Consider the following 16583-nt stretch of genomic DNA (forward strand, 5'->3'; position numbering starts at 1 on the left):
CGGTAACCTATCAGACTGATAACTACCACACTTACTGAATCATACTATACTGGACAGTATTGCAAACCTTGGTTATATGACATAATGTTTTGACTAAGATGCTGGCCTATGTTTTTCTTGGTCTGTAGTTAAATTTTTAGAAGCTGACATTTTTCTCTTTGTTTTTGGATGGCCAAAAGAAAGTTTAAGATAAATACTCACTGGTGCAGTAAACAGCTGGGAGAATTAAAAGCAGTAGATGTGAAAGATACAGTTGTTGCAGCTAGCAAATTCACTGTTTAGATATTCTGACTGCTGAATCTAATGTTTTCTATTGGACATCAGAGTTCATTCCTGTAAATTCTGTTATATTGGTCATTGGATATCTATTAGAATTTAACTTTGTTGTTTTTATGTAGGATTGTCCACTCTCTGGATCACAATTTTCGATTTGCTACAAAGGTTGTTCAAACAGAGTTGAAGTTGCCTATAAAACCACACCATGCCCTTGTCAAAATCATATATGCTGGTGTGAATGCCAGTGATGTATGCTTGTGATCTTAACTATTCAACTTTTTAAATATGTTATAGTTTACTTTTAAGTTTCCTATTAATCTGATGTGATAAGTTATGACACATCTGACAGGTAAACTTTAGCTCTGGGCGATACTTTAAAGGCAAAGATAACGAAATTGCTGCACGGCTTCCATTTGATGCTGGTTTCGAGGTTTTGCAATATCATAATTCATAAGATCATATAAATTTGGTTAACTGGCATCTATGAAGCACAGAAATGAACAATATGTTTTGATAGGATGTGATATAAATGTGAAGATAAGACAAAACCTGAAAACATTTGCACTGGTACATATCAGAAATTATTGTTGATTTAAAACACTAACTCTGATGTTTCTTTAGATTAGCAGACGTGTTAGGGAATATCATAAGTTTGTTTGTCAAGAAAAAGCTATTTTTATTTTCTATGTCTACTACAATGGTTTGAATTTCAATCATATTAATTGGTAAAGAGTTCACCGTTCGAATTGTGAACCGTTATCTGGACCAGGTCCGATCTAGTTTGACACTAGGCTTGCCACCTAGTACATTTACATATCAAGCGTGTCGTCCAGTAACCTTCTTGGGACTGAGCTATTACTGAATCCTTTATGGTCCTAGTATGTTGGCAGATAGATGGAGTGTGGGCCGAGGAATAAAATGATGATCATAGTGCACACAAATTCACCTTATTAGTTTTCTGTCAGAAAGGAAAGGGGATGAGATGAGAGAAATTATACAAGATCGAAGCCAGACATGAGTTTGTTGCTGGTGTAGCCTTTCAATTGGCATAGATTTTATTGATCACAATTTGATGTCAATAATTTGTACTCGTTCACTAAACCTCATGCTCCATATGGTGCACAACACCAGTAAAGTGATGACAAGAGCAGTTCGTTTGCTCAGCATCGACACAACTGTACTTGCTTCATTCCTACTTTCCGCAACCCTACTTGTTGCAACCTAGTTGCTCCAAGCCTAGCCAGTTACCAACATGTTAGCTAGTATGCATGCAATACTTAGTGACCAACTTGCCATGACTCTTTACTAGTTTGATTCATTTATGGTAGACATATATTACTATCAGATGTCATGCATGGGTTTTTGAAAACTATAATTATGAATTACAATTAACTTGATGATCATGACCCATGTCTTACGCTAGCATGATGATTCTATTGGTGATAATAGTTACTGATAAGGGGCATGTATAGTTGTTAACTTCTGGTTTATCTATGCATTTACAAGTATTTTAAAATTTCAATATGCTGCTCCAGCACTTTTAGAAGCTTTTTGCACATATTCTCTTGATTTATCCTTTTCAATAGGTCTTCATAACATATTTCATTTCAATATTAAGCAATAAAACCAAAAATACCAGTCGGTTTGGCTGGTAATGATGGTAACGGTATCAGATTGTGATTTAATCCTTGGTCTGCTATTTGATGTAAATCATTAATCCATGGACAAAAATACCAGTATTGGGTGGTACTAGCACACTGTAAAATGTAACACTCCAATGGACAGCAAGGATAAAATACAAACAGATTTAATTCCTTGGTCAAACTGAATTGATATAATTTGACGATAAAGATCCATTGTACATCAGCTGTTGCTCCATAAAATTATCCCAAAACCAAACTTGTAAAGTTTATTATTATTCCTCTTATCAATTATTAAATGGTCAACTGTCATGAGTAGTATTCTTCCTGAAAGTGTGTGTAGGAATTATTTCCCAATGCAAAATATTTGAATTCTTATCTTTACTTTAGTGTAGGTAAGTAGATAAAGTTTTGTGTGATATTTTGACATATTAACACTAGTAATTGGTTACCATATTATGTATACATTTGAAAGTATTTTTCTTTTATAGTTTGGCATTGTGGCTTGCCAGAAGAACAATCATTCCTTGGTTGTATTTCCTTTTATTGTCGTAGTCATAATATTAATGAAATGCTCATTACAATACACTAATCATGTACCATCTCCAATGACAAAGTGCAGTGATGATTAATCTGAATATTAATTCTAACCCTCTTTGATGCTATTTCCTTGCTAAACTAAAATTTCTTTGTCCAGGCAGTTGGCATAATTGCTGCTGTTGGCGAGTCGGTCCATCTGAAAATTGGAGCCCCTGTGGCATTTATGGCTTTTGGAAGCTATGCTGAATTCTCAGTGGTTCTTATTTTTGGCATTCCTTTATTTCAGTTGGGCTTGCCAAATTGGCAGTTACATATGATTAACATCAGCTTTCAATGTTTCTACCTCTGTATTTTTTTACTTTTTCAGGTACCTGCAAAGCATCTTCTTCCTGTTCCAAGACCAGATGCAGAGGTTCTTGCGATGCTAACATCAGGTTTGACTGCTTCAATTGCTCTAGAAAAGGTATGGTTGAAATATTATATTTCTTTCTTTCTTCATATATAGAGACTTCCATTCTTTTATGAACGCTTGAAGTGTAGCTTCTTCCTCTTTAGATCTATTTACTGGAATTACTTACACTAGATTTGAGTTTTAAGGATTAAATTGTCATGGTATTCTTTTTTATATAATTTTTACTGTACTTGAAGCTAGATCGTCATAAGTCATCCTAAAAACCAACAACAACAACAACAATGCCTAATGTCCCAACTATTTGGGGTCCGTTACATGGATATTTTACCACCAATCATCCTAAACATCATGTTGATTACATGCTATTTTTCTAGGCTGGACAAATGGAATCTGGACAAGTAGTACTAGTGACAGCAGCAGCTGGAGGTACAGGACAGTTTGCAGTTCAGGTATGCCATTGCTATGTTCTTCTCTTTTTCCCAACCAAAGGGTCATTATTTTTGTTCATTGGTTCCAGCATTTTTTAGTGGAAATTAAAGTTTTTGAGTAAATGTTGATCAGTTGACAGTAATCTTACTCTTTTGTTTTTGCCTTTTCTTTTGCTTTTTGCTCTTTTGTACTTTTCTCATATTCCTAATAAAATAGCATTGGAACATTGCTGTATTTGCCTAGATCTTAAATTATTTTATGTTTGAAGATCCTGTTTCTGGAGGCACAGGTCTTAATATATAATGTTAATCCGCTGTGATTTGTGAATCCTGAACTCCCAAAATCTTCACTCAGCGGAAAAGCTGCTTGGATTTGGCACTTGCTAGACCCTAAATGGAATGATCATCAGGCAGAAGGCTGTTCTTTTTACATGATTCCACTGTTGACATTTTCTAATATTTCTGTTCATAGCATCCCTCGTTGCTGCACTCTTTAATAAATAACTAAAAATTATTAGTTATCTTGTCTTTTAGAATGTCATGTGACACCAAAAGCATCGATTGTGCCTTCCACATTATGATGAATATTAAGCTGCCAGTTTTCAATTTGTGTACCAACAAATTTACCATGTCAATGTTATGTTATACTGAGGTTCAGTTACGTTATTCACCATTTTCAATTCTTTTCTGTTATCTATGATGCAAATTAAACTAGAATTTCTCTTGATAGCTGGCAAAATTGGCTGGCAATAAAGTGGTTGCAACATGTGGAGGTGAAAAGAAAGCTTCACTATTAAGGTCCTTGGGAGCTGATCGTGTTATTGATTATAAGAAGGAAAACATAAAAGATGTATGTTTCTATTATTCTTTCTGCTCTTGATTGATTCTCTGTGAAATGTCATGGATGTAACTTGATTTATGTTGCTATCTATTGTATTGTTACTGTTTTTTATTTTGTTGGTTGATGCACTAACTTTCAATATAAATCCATTTTAGCTGCTGGATAGTTTATTAATATCTCATATCAATTGGACATTGTTTTGTGATACCAAAATTTTGATTGCATTTGTATGTGTTCATACATGAGTTCAATCCTTATGTAAAAGAAATATGTTGATAATGTTAACGATAATCATTGATCAATATTTACTTGTTTATGAACCCAGAAGTATGGTTTGCAATACCGTACAGTATCGGTCGGTACGAACGTACCAGTCTGATAAACGATCGGTACATGCGGTATATCAGTATATCTTAGTGTACTATGTGTCGGTATGTTCGGTACAGCTTGGTACAGCTCGGTACATACTATACCGACAACTGATCGGTATACTGGTACGGTACGGTATTCAGAATCTTGCCCAGAACTACTAAGTTCTGATTTGAATAAAGGGGAACAGGCAGGACATGACTACATATAGCCTTGGTTGTTCCATTCATATGCAAGTAAGTTGTTAACCATCAGATCTTATCTACCTTGACTTGTATACAAGCCTTATTAAAATATATTTGGTGCTATTGTTCGTAGTGGACATGATTCTTGCATTGTAGAATGAGAAGGAACTTTATCTTTTATCTACTGAAACAAGATTTAACTGTTCCTGTTCATGTTTGTTGCTAATTTTTTTTATTTCCAATTGTAAGCCTGGGAAGAAGAGGGTTGTATTAGGCAGCTGATAATAAGCATAAAATTTTGTCATATCTTATGAGCATGGATGAAAATTTTTCTTGTACCAATATCAATTTTTGGGCAGACTGACATAGTGCTGGTAGGGACCCTTACATCATGGGTCAGCATGGGTCGGTCCAACTAGAACAGGTCGGACGTGGACCTATTTAAAAAATCGCCCTAAGCCTAAATATGGCTAAATAAGAAATTAGTAACTTAAACTTTTGGCTAAACTTTGGTTAAATAATGAACTGAAATGTTTTTATTGAGTATTGCAAACCATATATGAAAAGAACATGTATTAAATTACATATAACTCCTAAACATGACACATGACACATGCAGTACAATCACATGAGTATATACTGGTCAATTACCACCAAAATGAATGTAGTGTCCAATCCTGCCTCAGGTTAATAATAACCAAGGAGATTGACCGGAGAAGAAATTTTGTCAAGGACTCCATTGCAGAGTTCTGATCCTTCATATTGTATCCACGACTTAGTTGCTAAGTCACAATTGTACAATTACAGTAGGCTGTACATACGATTTAGGTGGATAAAACGTGAATTTTTTTAAGAATTGTGTTAACAGGATATATGAAGATTCTTTTGTGTGACATGGCATGTTCTATTCCAGATTTCTTGAATGTGGTTTTGCAATTTAGCAGAGGAGGAAACCTGTAAAGTAACAGAAAAAATGTGGATTATTGGGTTACCATATTCCTATTCTAATGGAGTTGCTATCCTGGCCTTGATCGCATTAAAAAAAAAAAAATGCTATCCATGCTACTAAGAAATCATCAAGAAAACCAAGTCTACCTATTTTGGTGAAGAAATATGTTCTTATTGGAAAATCAATCTATCTTTTCTATGCATGTGTCTCTTGTAGCTTAATTCTTCATATAATAGGATTTTATAGATGAGTTGTTATTTGCTGAAAATTCCATTATGAACAAAGAGGCATCTTGTGGCTGTTAATTCTTCATAAAGGACTTATACTGATAAACTGTTACTCACTGAAAGATGAATTGTTATTCACTGAAAATTCCACTGTTAATAGATACATACTAAATATCTTTAAGATATGTTGATTAATTACTTTTTCTGTGTTCCTTTGTCTATCATACTGTATCAAGAATTTCTATTAAACTTTGCTTCAGGTGCTAAAGAAAGAATTCCCTAAAGGTATTGATATTGTATACGAATCTGTTGGAGGAGAAATGTTCAATTTATGTCTAAATGCTTTAGCAGTTCATGGAAGACTTATTGTCATTGGAATGATTTCTCAGGTATTGTCCTTTTGTTTCTCTGCTTACATAAAATTTTCAACTTAGTTGAAATAGCTTCATGTTAACAAAAAGCACTTATCAGCCTACTGACACTATATAGTTTTGGCCAGAGCACTTCATATAGGTTAGACCACTGTTTTTATATCTCTAAATCTTTTACAGCGCATCCAAAAGGAGCTCCAAATAAGGACTAAGTGTGTTAGTGTGCATATTCTGGTGAGGCAGAGTGTCCTGGTGGTTCTTAGAACCAGGGCTTTTGCTGTGTCAACAGAAGTATCACCAGTGCATTTGCTGTGTCAACAGAAGAAGAAGAAAAAAGGGAAAAAACAAGATAAGTTCTCTAGTATGGCTCCCTCCTATTGCAGCCTCCACTTTGCTAATCTTCTCCGTCAGCCACTCATCCTCAATGAGACGAGGTGATCAAGAGTGCCAGCTATTGTTTATTATTACAAAACTAAACAAAGGGGTGAAGCTGAAAAATAAAATAAAATCGTAAAAAATACTAAACCATAGAAGTGGTCTCTATTCTCTAGCGACATTTTCTCTCTAGAATTGATGGTGAAGCTCAGAGATGAAGTGGGATGAGGAGTACCCAGCCAACTAAACTATAGAACATCCCTTTAATGTTTTGAACTAGTAGCATTGCTCTCAGGGAATTGAATTTCATGTATAGGACATGTACCGGTCCAAGCTCAACATGGTATGTTACCAGTATGTATTAGCATGCCTACACAGGGTACTTCGGTATGTGTTGTGATACAATTAAAAAAGACCAAAAATAGGTCAAAATAAAAAATAAAATCTAATTTTGGTTTCTTTCTCATATTTTCTTGGCATGTACAATCAATATTGATATTTGATAACAATAAAATGATTAGTGGATCATGAGTGATGTAGCTTAGATCTACAAGAATCAAGGCTTGATCTTTGTAGATCAAGCCCTAAACAAGATCCAAAGGGAAGAGATCTAGGCAAAGGTTGGAAGAGAAAACGTAAATCCTAACCTAATTGCATGAAATTTGATAAAAATTTTGATATGAAGAGTCCGACCGCATCTTGAACTTAAATCTTTTTCTTGAGCAAATAGCCCTCCCCTAGACGTTCATTGATGATTTTGCAAGAGAGTTGAAAGAGATTTATAAGGGAGTGAGAGTGAGTGAGAAAGGGTGTATGAGAGGGAGAGTAAAGATGAGGATAGAAGTCTGAGAGGAAGAGGGTTTAAAGCTGCCAAAGTGACCTCAGGATCACTATCGGGTATGCTTATCACCTGGTACAGGGCTGTTATGGGGTCTGTACCAGGCGTTAAGCCTCGTTTACAGGAATGACAACTGTTCCAAACATTAGCCATCTGGATGGGCTTGGTCCACATCTTGACAGCTGATCGGATCGGTAAATACTGCTCATAGTGTACCACTCTAGTTGGTTTTGCAAATAATGTTTAAAATATTAAATAAATATGCAGAACCCATGACTTGAGTTTTAAGAGTTGGTTCACTGAACTAGCTGTTAAACAATTCTCTGTGAACTAAAATAGCTGGAATTTCATGTCCTATGTAGGATGCCTGAGATGCTTGATCAAGTTATGCGGGTCATTGTCACTAACTAAAAATCGATCTTCATATGCTAATAGTGTTTATTGTATCTAATGGCAAAGAGCTTCTTTAGATCAATGCAATAATCAAATTAACATTTATAAGCCATGGCCCTTTTAGTAGAGTTTGCCTTTGTGTAACCATGGTTCATCATTTGATTTGCTTTCAAAATGTACTTACCAATGGAAGATCCAAATAAATGAATATTGAATTTTCATTCAACTGTATATTCTAGTCTATCTTCTATCACATACGCACTTTTGTAAGAATGCCTTTTTCTTTTTATGCATGTTTCAGTACCAAGGAAAGCATGGCTGGGAACCTTTGAAATACACTGGTTTGTGTGAGAAAATTCTTTCAAAAAGTCAAACAGTGGTATGTCCGGCTGAAATGCAAATGGATAGAATTTGATTCTTTATGATTATCTTTTATCTTCATCTGTGATGTTTGATTTTAAAGTCAGCAATTTGTTACTGATAGAGCATTTCTTGATTCGGTACCTTGCCTTGATGTCATCAGATTTAGTTTAGCCCCACTTCTATGTTTTTCATGTTGTGTTCCCACTACTATCACCTGCATCTTGAATTATAAATCAATTTAGATGAGTTATCTTTTCAGAGAGAAATATTGTTGTTTAGGAATATCATGTGAAAAGAATGTGTTCTTCAACAGAAAAATGTTGTATGTCATTTTTATCTAGTGCAGCATCAATCCACAATTATCACCAGTATCTGAAATTGTAAGTCAGTTTACATAAATCAGCCTTTTAGAAAGAAATATTAGCATTTAGAAATAGCATGTAGAAAAATGTGTTTTTTCATCGAAAAAGTCGGTACCAGTCATTTGCATCTGGTGGAATATCAGTGTTAACTGTTAAGCATAATTATTATGAGCCTTTCTCTTGAAGAATTCAAGATCATAATTAATATTTTTATGCCTTCTTCTATTAATAGCAGCTAACATCCTCTCGATGTTGGCCACAAACTTAGATGTCCTTGTATTGGATGGTCAATTTGTTGCCTTAAGAGCCATTACATATTAATAGCTTCATAATTTAGACTTTAGAGGCAATCTGGGAGAGCAGGTTAGTCAGGAGAAAGGCTTTCTAAATATTTATGGGTAAGTCGACATATATTAACCCTTCTCAAACTTGCCATAACCTAAGAAGCACAGACATGTGACATGGACACAACATGACATGAAATGGTGACACGTCATCTTTAAACAAATTAGGACATGGAATGGCAAGGACAAATGTATTTTTTAATATATATATATATATATATATATATAATATGTAATATTCGATCAACATGATTTTTATAATATTTATACTTAAATTTTATAAACTCGGTAAATCAAATAATATTTAACAATCTCTAGATATAATTGATGTATGTTTCTTTATGACGATCTCTAGTTCTCTTTCCTTGCGATGTTGACGATTAGAATCTGAAGCAGATGGCCCTCACGTGAGGGCCACACAAGTGCAGCATCGTATGCAAGGGCCACTTAAGATACCAAATTTTAAATTCAGTATTATCATTCTCTCTAATTTTTTCCCTACTTAGTCTCTTATAAGCAAATAATATTTATTATTCTTTTGATCATAGCGTCTACCAATTCTAATCCCTTCCCTAGTAGTATTTCTATATTCCAAGTTGCTAACATAATCCTTTGTATTTTTATTAACTTCTTTATTCCCATTGGTCCAAAATAACGAGAGAACCTTCATCTACTTGAAATCACATTTAGGCATTGATGTGATGGGCCGCTTTCAGGCGACCTCCTAGCACACCATTTGTAATTCGGGAGACCTAGGTGGTGAAGGTGCCTCATATCACTTCTAGGTGATGACTAGCTCTATACTAAGATCGGTTAAGATTCATGTTCATGAGATTTGACAAAGTTTTATGTTGATTGTCAGTGACCTAACGTAACCCTCCACATTTTTCATCTGGGTTTCTGGCCAGCATTGGCAGTATTACGAGTATTGGATTGTCGCTATTTTTGAAATTCTAACGACCAAAATACATTTAGTTGTGGAATTCAGTTGATGCCTAATCTGGATGGACCATAAATTTATCATGTTGTTATTTGCTTGTTTCCTCGATCTATGCTTGCATCTAAGATACTTTTATCAAAAATAAGACACTGACATATCTATCCCGAAATGATCATATAATTTTCTTTGTTTCACAATTTAAATTATTAGTAATGTCTAGTAACTTTAAAAGCTGGATTTTACTTGAGAATATACCTGCATATAGTTTTGTAATAATATTGTTGGAATTCTTTACGTAATACTTATGTTCTCACTTCTCAGTCAATGTTGCTTACTGAAAAACATTAATTTCTTTAATTAACCTAACCATGATTTTCACGGTCCACTAGTGATGACATAAGATGCTAATCTTGCAGAGAGCTACTGATTAATTATGCTAACAAGTAGTTTCGTGCAATATCACACTAATGAAGATTAACAGGTGAATTTCATGGTTTACTGTGTTACAAAATTTTAAGGAGTGCATACCCTATGTATTAGTCAGCATGTACTTTGCCAACGCGGTATAAATACTGGCATACTGTCATCTCAAGGGCATGTTGACATTGAAGTGTCATCCTTAAACTATCATTTTTAATAAACTGTGATTTATAACCCTGATCTGTTTTATTTCATGCAGGCTGGCTTTTTCCTGATTCAACATGCTAGCTTGTGGCAAGAACACCTGGACAGGCTTTTTGATCTGTACTCTGCAGGAAAGCTTAAGGTACTACTTCAGCATTGGATTATATTTCTTCAAAAGAGAGGATTCTTGTGCAATATTTTGGTTGAGCAGCTAAATCTAACATGATTCAGTAACTTGCAGTAAAAAATAACAAGGACACCACTAGTAGTCTTTTAGGATATTGTCAAAAAACTTAAAAAGGTGCCCCCCCACAAAAAAAGAAAATTGTATGGATCTCCACTGTTACACAAATGTGTGTTTTGTTGTTTTACACATGTATCTTGAACACATAAGTGGGAACAAATCTATTATTGCTGCATACATACAATTATAGGCATTCACTGATATAATATATTAGTTTTGCACATATGTCCTAAACACTTATATATAGGTGAAAATGTAATATTGCTGAATACTTAAAACTTTATAGATGTTCACTGATAAAGTGTATTAGTTATCATCATCTTCTCGTTGGTAATAAAATGCATTTCTCTTTTGGATTCCTCATACAAGCAAACTTCCAGTTCATCTGCTTTCTCTACTGCAAGTACTAATTAGGTGGTAGATATTCTCCAGTTATGTCAAGCTATCATTTTTCTTTTAGAGCAGGAATAGTCATTGTTTTTATAGGCAAGATTAAGCAAATTGATTTTTGTTTCATGAAGTTCTGCATCCAGACAACATTTGTCGATAGGTGAATTATATATTTCATGAGTACTGTTTTTATATTTCTTGTTTTGACTAATTGTCTAAATTTCACAATTTCACTTCTTTGGTTTATGTCACTCTATATCTGTGCTTGTTGTAATATAAAGTTGTCGATAGGGATCTACTGATTACTCTGGGGTTTAAAACTTGGGCTTTTATCCATCCCTTTTAAGTTGTCATTTGACCTAATAGAAGTTGCAAAGAATAGTAGTTGAATTGGCTGACAGAGTGATGTGCTAATTCACTGATTGGCTGCCTAACATTTTATCTGTGGTTAAAATCTTTCATTAGTTAGTTTTGCAGCATTAGTGGAGCATGCTTTGTGTGTAGTTTCCACATTTTCATGTCCTCTTCAATTAAGAACCTTTTGGTGCTATAGATAATCAGAACGGCCCATTCAAGCCTTGTACCTGTCAGATTGTACAAATTTTTTCTGGTTCTTCAATGTCTTGTAATTCTGTATTATACAACCATTACATGGGAATGTTGGTATCATTTTACAGAAGCTTATCCTTAAATGCAACTGCCACCTAGATTTCTTAGGAGCACCTTCAGCACTGCTTCATTTACTGCTCAAGAAACAAATCTACACCTATGTTCAACGTGCCTGTGATTCAATGCTGACCAATTTTCTTGTCATAAACTGCACATAATAGGTTGCCGTTGATCCTAAAGGATTCATGGGTGTTGGTTCTGTAGCAGATGCAGTTGAATATCTACATTCTGGTGAAAGTCTTGGCAAGGTATTTCAGACATCCAAAGGAGGGAAAATAAATCTTCTTGATGTACTAATCTTTTCTTCAATTTTTTTTTTTTTCATTGAGGAATCGTTTTCTATTTGTTGCAGGTGGTTGTGTGCATTGATCCTACATTTTGCAAGAAAACGGCAAAATTGTAACTTGGAAAAGCAAAATAAATCACACACTAAAAAAACAAGCCATGACATTTGATGACTTCAAGTTGTGTCCATTGGATGAGTTGGAAATAAAATTTGTCAGATACGACGTGGACATGTATCAGATGCTTGCTCTAATTCTTTAGTATCTGCAATAATTATTTAAATATTTACTGTATTGTAGGGTATGTTGGAAATAATCCTCTTTTTTCTTGAAATGTTCTGTAGGAGGTTGTTTAGGTTGTTGATCTTTCGATCATCAATGAGATGTTTATATTTTCGGATGGATTGTTTATATAGAAAAGTTAATTAAAATGATAAATTATCTTTATAATAACTTGTCAATTTTCTATATTCTTGAATTAGGATGCTACTAATAAAATATTCTTATTTCTCGTGATTGTTAAATTAAAAGATTCTAGTCAATCATTTGTTTTAAATTATTGTTTCTTTGATTACATGCACTGACTCTGTTACACATATGATATTATATTTGTTTTGACGGACGCAGAAGGATTTTGTGTATTGAAAGGAAACTAATTCTTTTAGGTGCAACAACCATCCCGAGTAAGCTAAAGTCAATACTCAAAATGGGTGGTTGAAGTCAGTGATGAATTTTTAAGGAGTATATCCAAATAAAATTTAGTAAAACTAACTAAATACTCGGATCAGTTGGTTTCGTAAATCACTTAAAAGACACTCGGATACTATAACAACAAAGCAAGGGGATGTATCTAATTTCATGAGAGTTAGGGGTGTTCAATTTGAATCAATAAATTAAATTGAATTGGAATCTAACTTGAATTGAATAGGGTCATCAGTCTGCCTAAGTCCTTAATGGGTTTAAATCGGTTAATCGAATCAACCCAAAGGTCTAATTTCACAAATGAGTTTAATTGGATCAAGATTCTAATTTGATTCAATTGAACTAAATTAATTTATTTAAAAAAGTATATTTTTTTAATTTATTTAAAATTATAATTTAGTTAATGGATTAATCAAATCAGATTAAATTACTTTTAAATTAATTTGATTAGGTACATCTAAATTGATTCTCATTCGGATTATTTTATTTTAATCAAATCGAATTAATTAAAAAAGATTCGATTTCACCTTTTAATGATTTTGTTTGAACTCATTTGAACACCTTTAGTCATCTTATATATATATATATATATATATATATATATATATATATATATATATATATATATATATATATATATATATATATATATATATATATCGACCGCATTTTGGAATCACTTGCCTTCCGGTCCAAGCAAAGCGCGATATACCGCTGAGAGAAAACCGACGGTTAGATCCTATATCCCGTTGGAAGTCATGGCCCCCTTTTCTTGTTGCACCAACCGTTACATACACTAGAATCTGTTCTCTCCAAACAACACACGCTCGGTCACCGCTGGATCTCCCATGACATGCAGCGTAGCCAACATAGATACGATGATAAGGAAGGTAAGTTTGGGTTCGTTGCTGATAAGTAAGCAAAGAAATTTGGTTTCGTACCCTTTCCCTGTTAACATATAGTAGAGCAAGGATTCCTCCATGAAGGGAAGGGACGCGAAAGGTTCGTCGACTAGGGTTAGGGTTTCTTTTCCGGCGGAATCGTTGATCGATCGATCGATCAATCTCATAGACATGGCGTTGGAGTGGGTGGTGCTGGGCTACACGGCGGGCGCGGAGGCGATCATGCTGCTCTTCCTCACCCTCCCGGGGCTTGACGGCCTCCGTCGCGGGCTTGTCACCGTCATCCGGAGTGCCCTGAAGCCGCTCCTGTCGGTGGTGCCCTTCTGCCTCTTCCTACTCGCCGACATATACTGGAAGTACGAGACGCGACCGACCTGCGAGCAGGAATCCTGCAGCCCTTCCGAGCACGTCCGCCACCAGAAGTCCATCATGAAGAGCCAGCGCAACGCTCTCCTCATCGCCTCTGCCCTCCTCCTCTACTGGCTCCTCTTCTCCGTTACAAGCCTTGTCGTCCGCATCGATCAGCTCAACCAGCGCATCGAAAAGCTCAAGCGCTCCGAGTGAGCCCAAGATCTTTAGATCCGAACGGAGAGTACATGTGCCTTCATATTACGTTCGGGCTTGGCCGATTTCGCCCTTTCTTTATCAATGGACCCACTTTACCTTTCTGATGTTAAAGATGTAGGTTTTATTTGTATGCTCTGTTGCTGATTTATGCATCTTTTTATGGTTGAGACCAGTATAAGTAATCGTTATTTGCTTTTTAATTCTTAACTAGCCTGTTATGAGATTTGTGAAATTACTCGGATGATTATGGTCTTTGGTTTCAGTTATTGGTGAAAATAATGGTGCTCTTGCATCATCTTATCTGGCTGAACTTGACAGTTTCTCTAATTATTGTTCTTGACTGATTATACGTTCATTAAAGCTGCTATTCACTAACTAGTTCTGCTATTTCATGTTGGCTGTATATGTTGTATCTCTTTTTGTGATTATGTAAGTTTCCACAAGTCATTCTTCAGCACCTCCTTATGGTTGCTCTAATAATCATAGTTAGAGACTAGAGTGCTAGCATCTCTCTTCTTTATAAGGGGAGTGGCTTATCAGTTGTTCGGTGGATGTTGCAAGGGTTTTGTGAGTTCAATAATCTACTATGATGCAGAGGTTTGTTTCTAAGACTCAAAAAAATTAGCTTGTTCTGCTTCTGTTACCTTTTCCTGCTATAGAAGAACTGAATTATTGATGTTAATATTTATATCTGGTGGTTTTTCTAGGTCACGCCATTTGGTGACTGTCTATAGTTTTTTCTTAACTGATCTTTCTTTGATATCATGTTTTGTCAATGAGCTCTTAGTTCTCTTCGCAACTAGGAACCTTAGCAAACCTTGTCTGTCACTCATGTTGCAAGGTATGATAATTCCAATTGTCATTTTAAGATGGTTTGAATCGTGAAGTCCATCGGGAGTAAGTTGCATGTTTTGCAGTTTGATCATAATAATGAGTGTTATGCACTTGCTTTAGATACTTTGAATATAAAAGTATATCGTTATACTCACAGAGATGCTATTTGATCCATTTATTTTTCAGATATCTCTGAGTACCTAAAAAATCCTCTGGAAGTACATCATATTGCCTTAGTTATAGACGGAAGGTAGTTTCTGTTTTTTATCATTAAATAAATTGTCATGTAGTTGTGATTGGCATAAGGAGTCTTCATCAAACAGTGTAGATTACATAAATGTTATTTATGAGAATAATGGACTATGGGGAGTTAGATCTGATTATAACTAATTGCGAAGATTATTGCATGCATTAATTTTCCAACTGGAGTTCTTGTTCTTTTCATTCATGCAATGATTGCTACTTTTTTGCTATTTTGGACCTTGTTTTATTCATACTTTGATTTTTTTTCTTAACATGATTTGTACAATTCTTTTAATAGTCTGCATTCTTTTGTATGCCAATTTTTTCTTTTATTTTGATTCTCTTTTTGCTTATTGTTATTCAAATATTATAGATTGGTACAATGTTTCTACTTTTCTGCCTTCTTTTGTGTCATTTCTCATCTTTCCTATTTTCAATATTTTATTCTTTGTTTCTAGAATGAGTGTCAATATATAAATTTGTACTTTGCTTATACAATGAATATCAATACATAAATTCGTACCTTTTTTCTTACCATTTTCTCTCCTTTTTGTGCTTGATCGTGAAATTTGCTCTATCAATCCTTTTTCAAATCCTAGATCCAGTGTTTATGATATGCCCCTGTGCTGCTTACCTTTGATGAAAGATTGAGCCACTCTCAACTCGTGGCCTCAGAAAATAGTTAATTAAGAGTTCATCAAAACGTAAGAATCACTTTTCAAATCTGGTAGAAGAGCGAGCCTAAATCATTGAAGAAAGTAGGATATTTTGTTCCAGCCGCTACTTTTGCTTACATTAGGTGGTCAAATGAACTATTTGTTTTGAGAACATGTTCCAATTCATGACAGAGGGCAGCTTCTAGAGAAGAGGTTAGTAGAGAGATTTTGTGAAAAAAAGTACATCCCTGCACCATCAATTTGAGAGACCATTTTTCTATTAACCTTGTTGGTACTTATTTCATCTTGTAAACTGAAACTCAATAACTTCTAATCCCCAACATGGAAATAAATTTGGAACTTGAACAAAACTCACGATTTTAGGCATTACCAGGTTATATGCAATTTCTACAGCCTATGTGTCAGTGGTTCTTTGCAAATGACCATTTAAAATGATGTTATATTCCTTGAAAGATTGTTCCACTTCTGATTGTATTAGTTTGTCTTCCAGGTGCTAAATTGGTGCTCCATTTTCTGACATCCAAGCCATATACGACCAACTATAATTATTCTACAAGTTCTACTATATTGTGGAATTTTGATTGTACTAATGGG

General features: G+C 34.7%; 2 protein-coding genes across 3 annotated transcripts in view; both read left to right on the forward strand.

The window, feature by feature from the left end:
• LOC103986937 (uncharacterized) overlaps nt 1-12517 on the forward strand; it is a 28243-nt gene extending 15726 nt beyond the window's left edge. Inside the window, exons 8-18 of one of the 2 annotated variants that reach the window (XM_009405091.3) lie at nt 399-525; nt 626-706; nt 2614-2712; nt 2824-2919; nt 3243-3317; nt 4027-4146; nt 6128-6256; nt 8146-8223; nt 10533-10619; nt 11942-12028; nt 12133-12517. In XM_009405091.3, coding sequence (XP_009403366.2) covers nt 399-525; nt 626-706; nt 2614-2712; nt 2824-2919; nt 3243-3317; nt 4027-4146; nt 6128-6256; nt 8146-8223; nt 10533-10619; nt 11942-12028; nt 12133-12183 — 1030 coding nt within the window. In that variant the 3' untranslated portion in view covers nt 12184-12517. Of the gene's footprint in view, nt 1-398; nt 526-625; nt 707-2613; nt 2920-3242; nt 3318-4026; nt 4147-6127; nt 6257-8145; nt 8224-10532; nt 10620-11941; nt 12029-12132 lie in introns of both variants that reach the window. The other variant, XM_009405090.3, reaches the window with a different exon arrangement.
• Nucleotides 12518-13692: 1175 nt separating this feature from the next.
• Nucleotides 13693-14442, forward strand: LOC135639879 (uncharacterized). Its single transcript, XM_065153865.1, has one exon. It carries the CDS (start codon nt 13747-13749, stop codon nt 14230-14232), a length of 486 nt encoding a protein of 161 aa, XP_065009937.1. The 5' UTR covers nt 13693-13746; the 3' UTR covers nt 14233-14442.
• Nucleotides 14443-16583: the final 2141 nt, after the last annotated feature.

The sequence above is a fragment of the Musa acuminata genome, chromosome BXJ3-6 (genome assembly GCF_036884655.1).
Source record: "Musa acuminata AAA Group cultivar baxijiao chromosome BXJ3-6, Cavendish_Baxijiao_AAA, whole genome shotgun sequence".
Taxonomy (NCBI): Eukaryota; Viridiplantae; Streptophyta; class Magnoliopsida; order Zingiberales; family Musaceae; genus Musa; species Musa acuminata.

Excerpts from the sequence above, each read along its gene's own strand:
- LOC135639879 (XM_065153865.1), top strand. The coding sequence starts at position 13,747 with ATGAAGGGAAGGGACGCGAAAGGTTCGTCGACTAGGGTTAGGGTTTCT.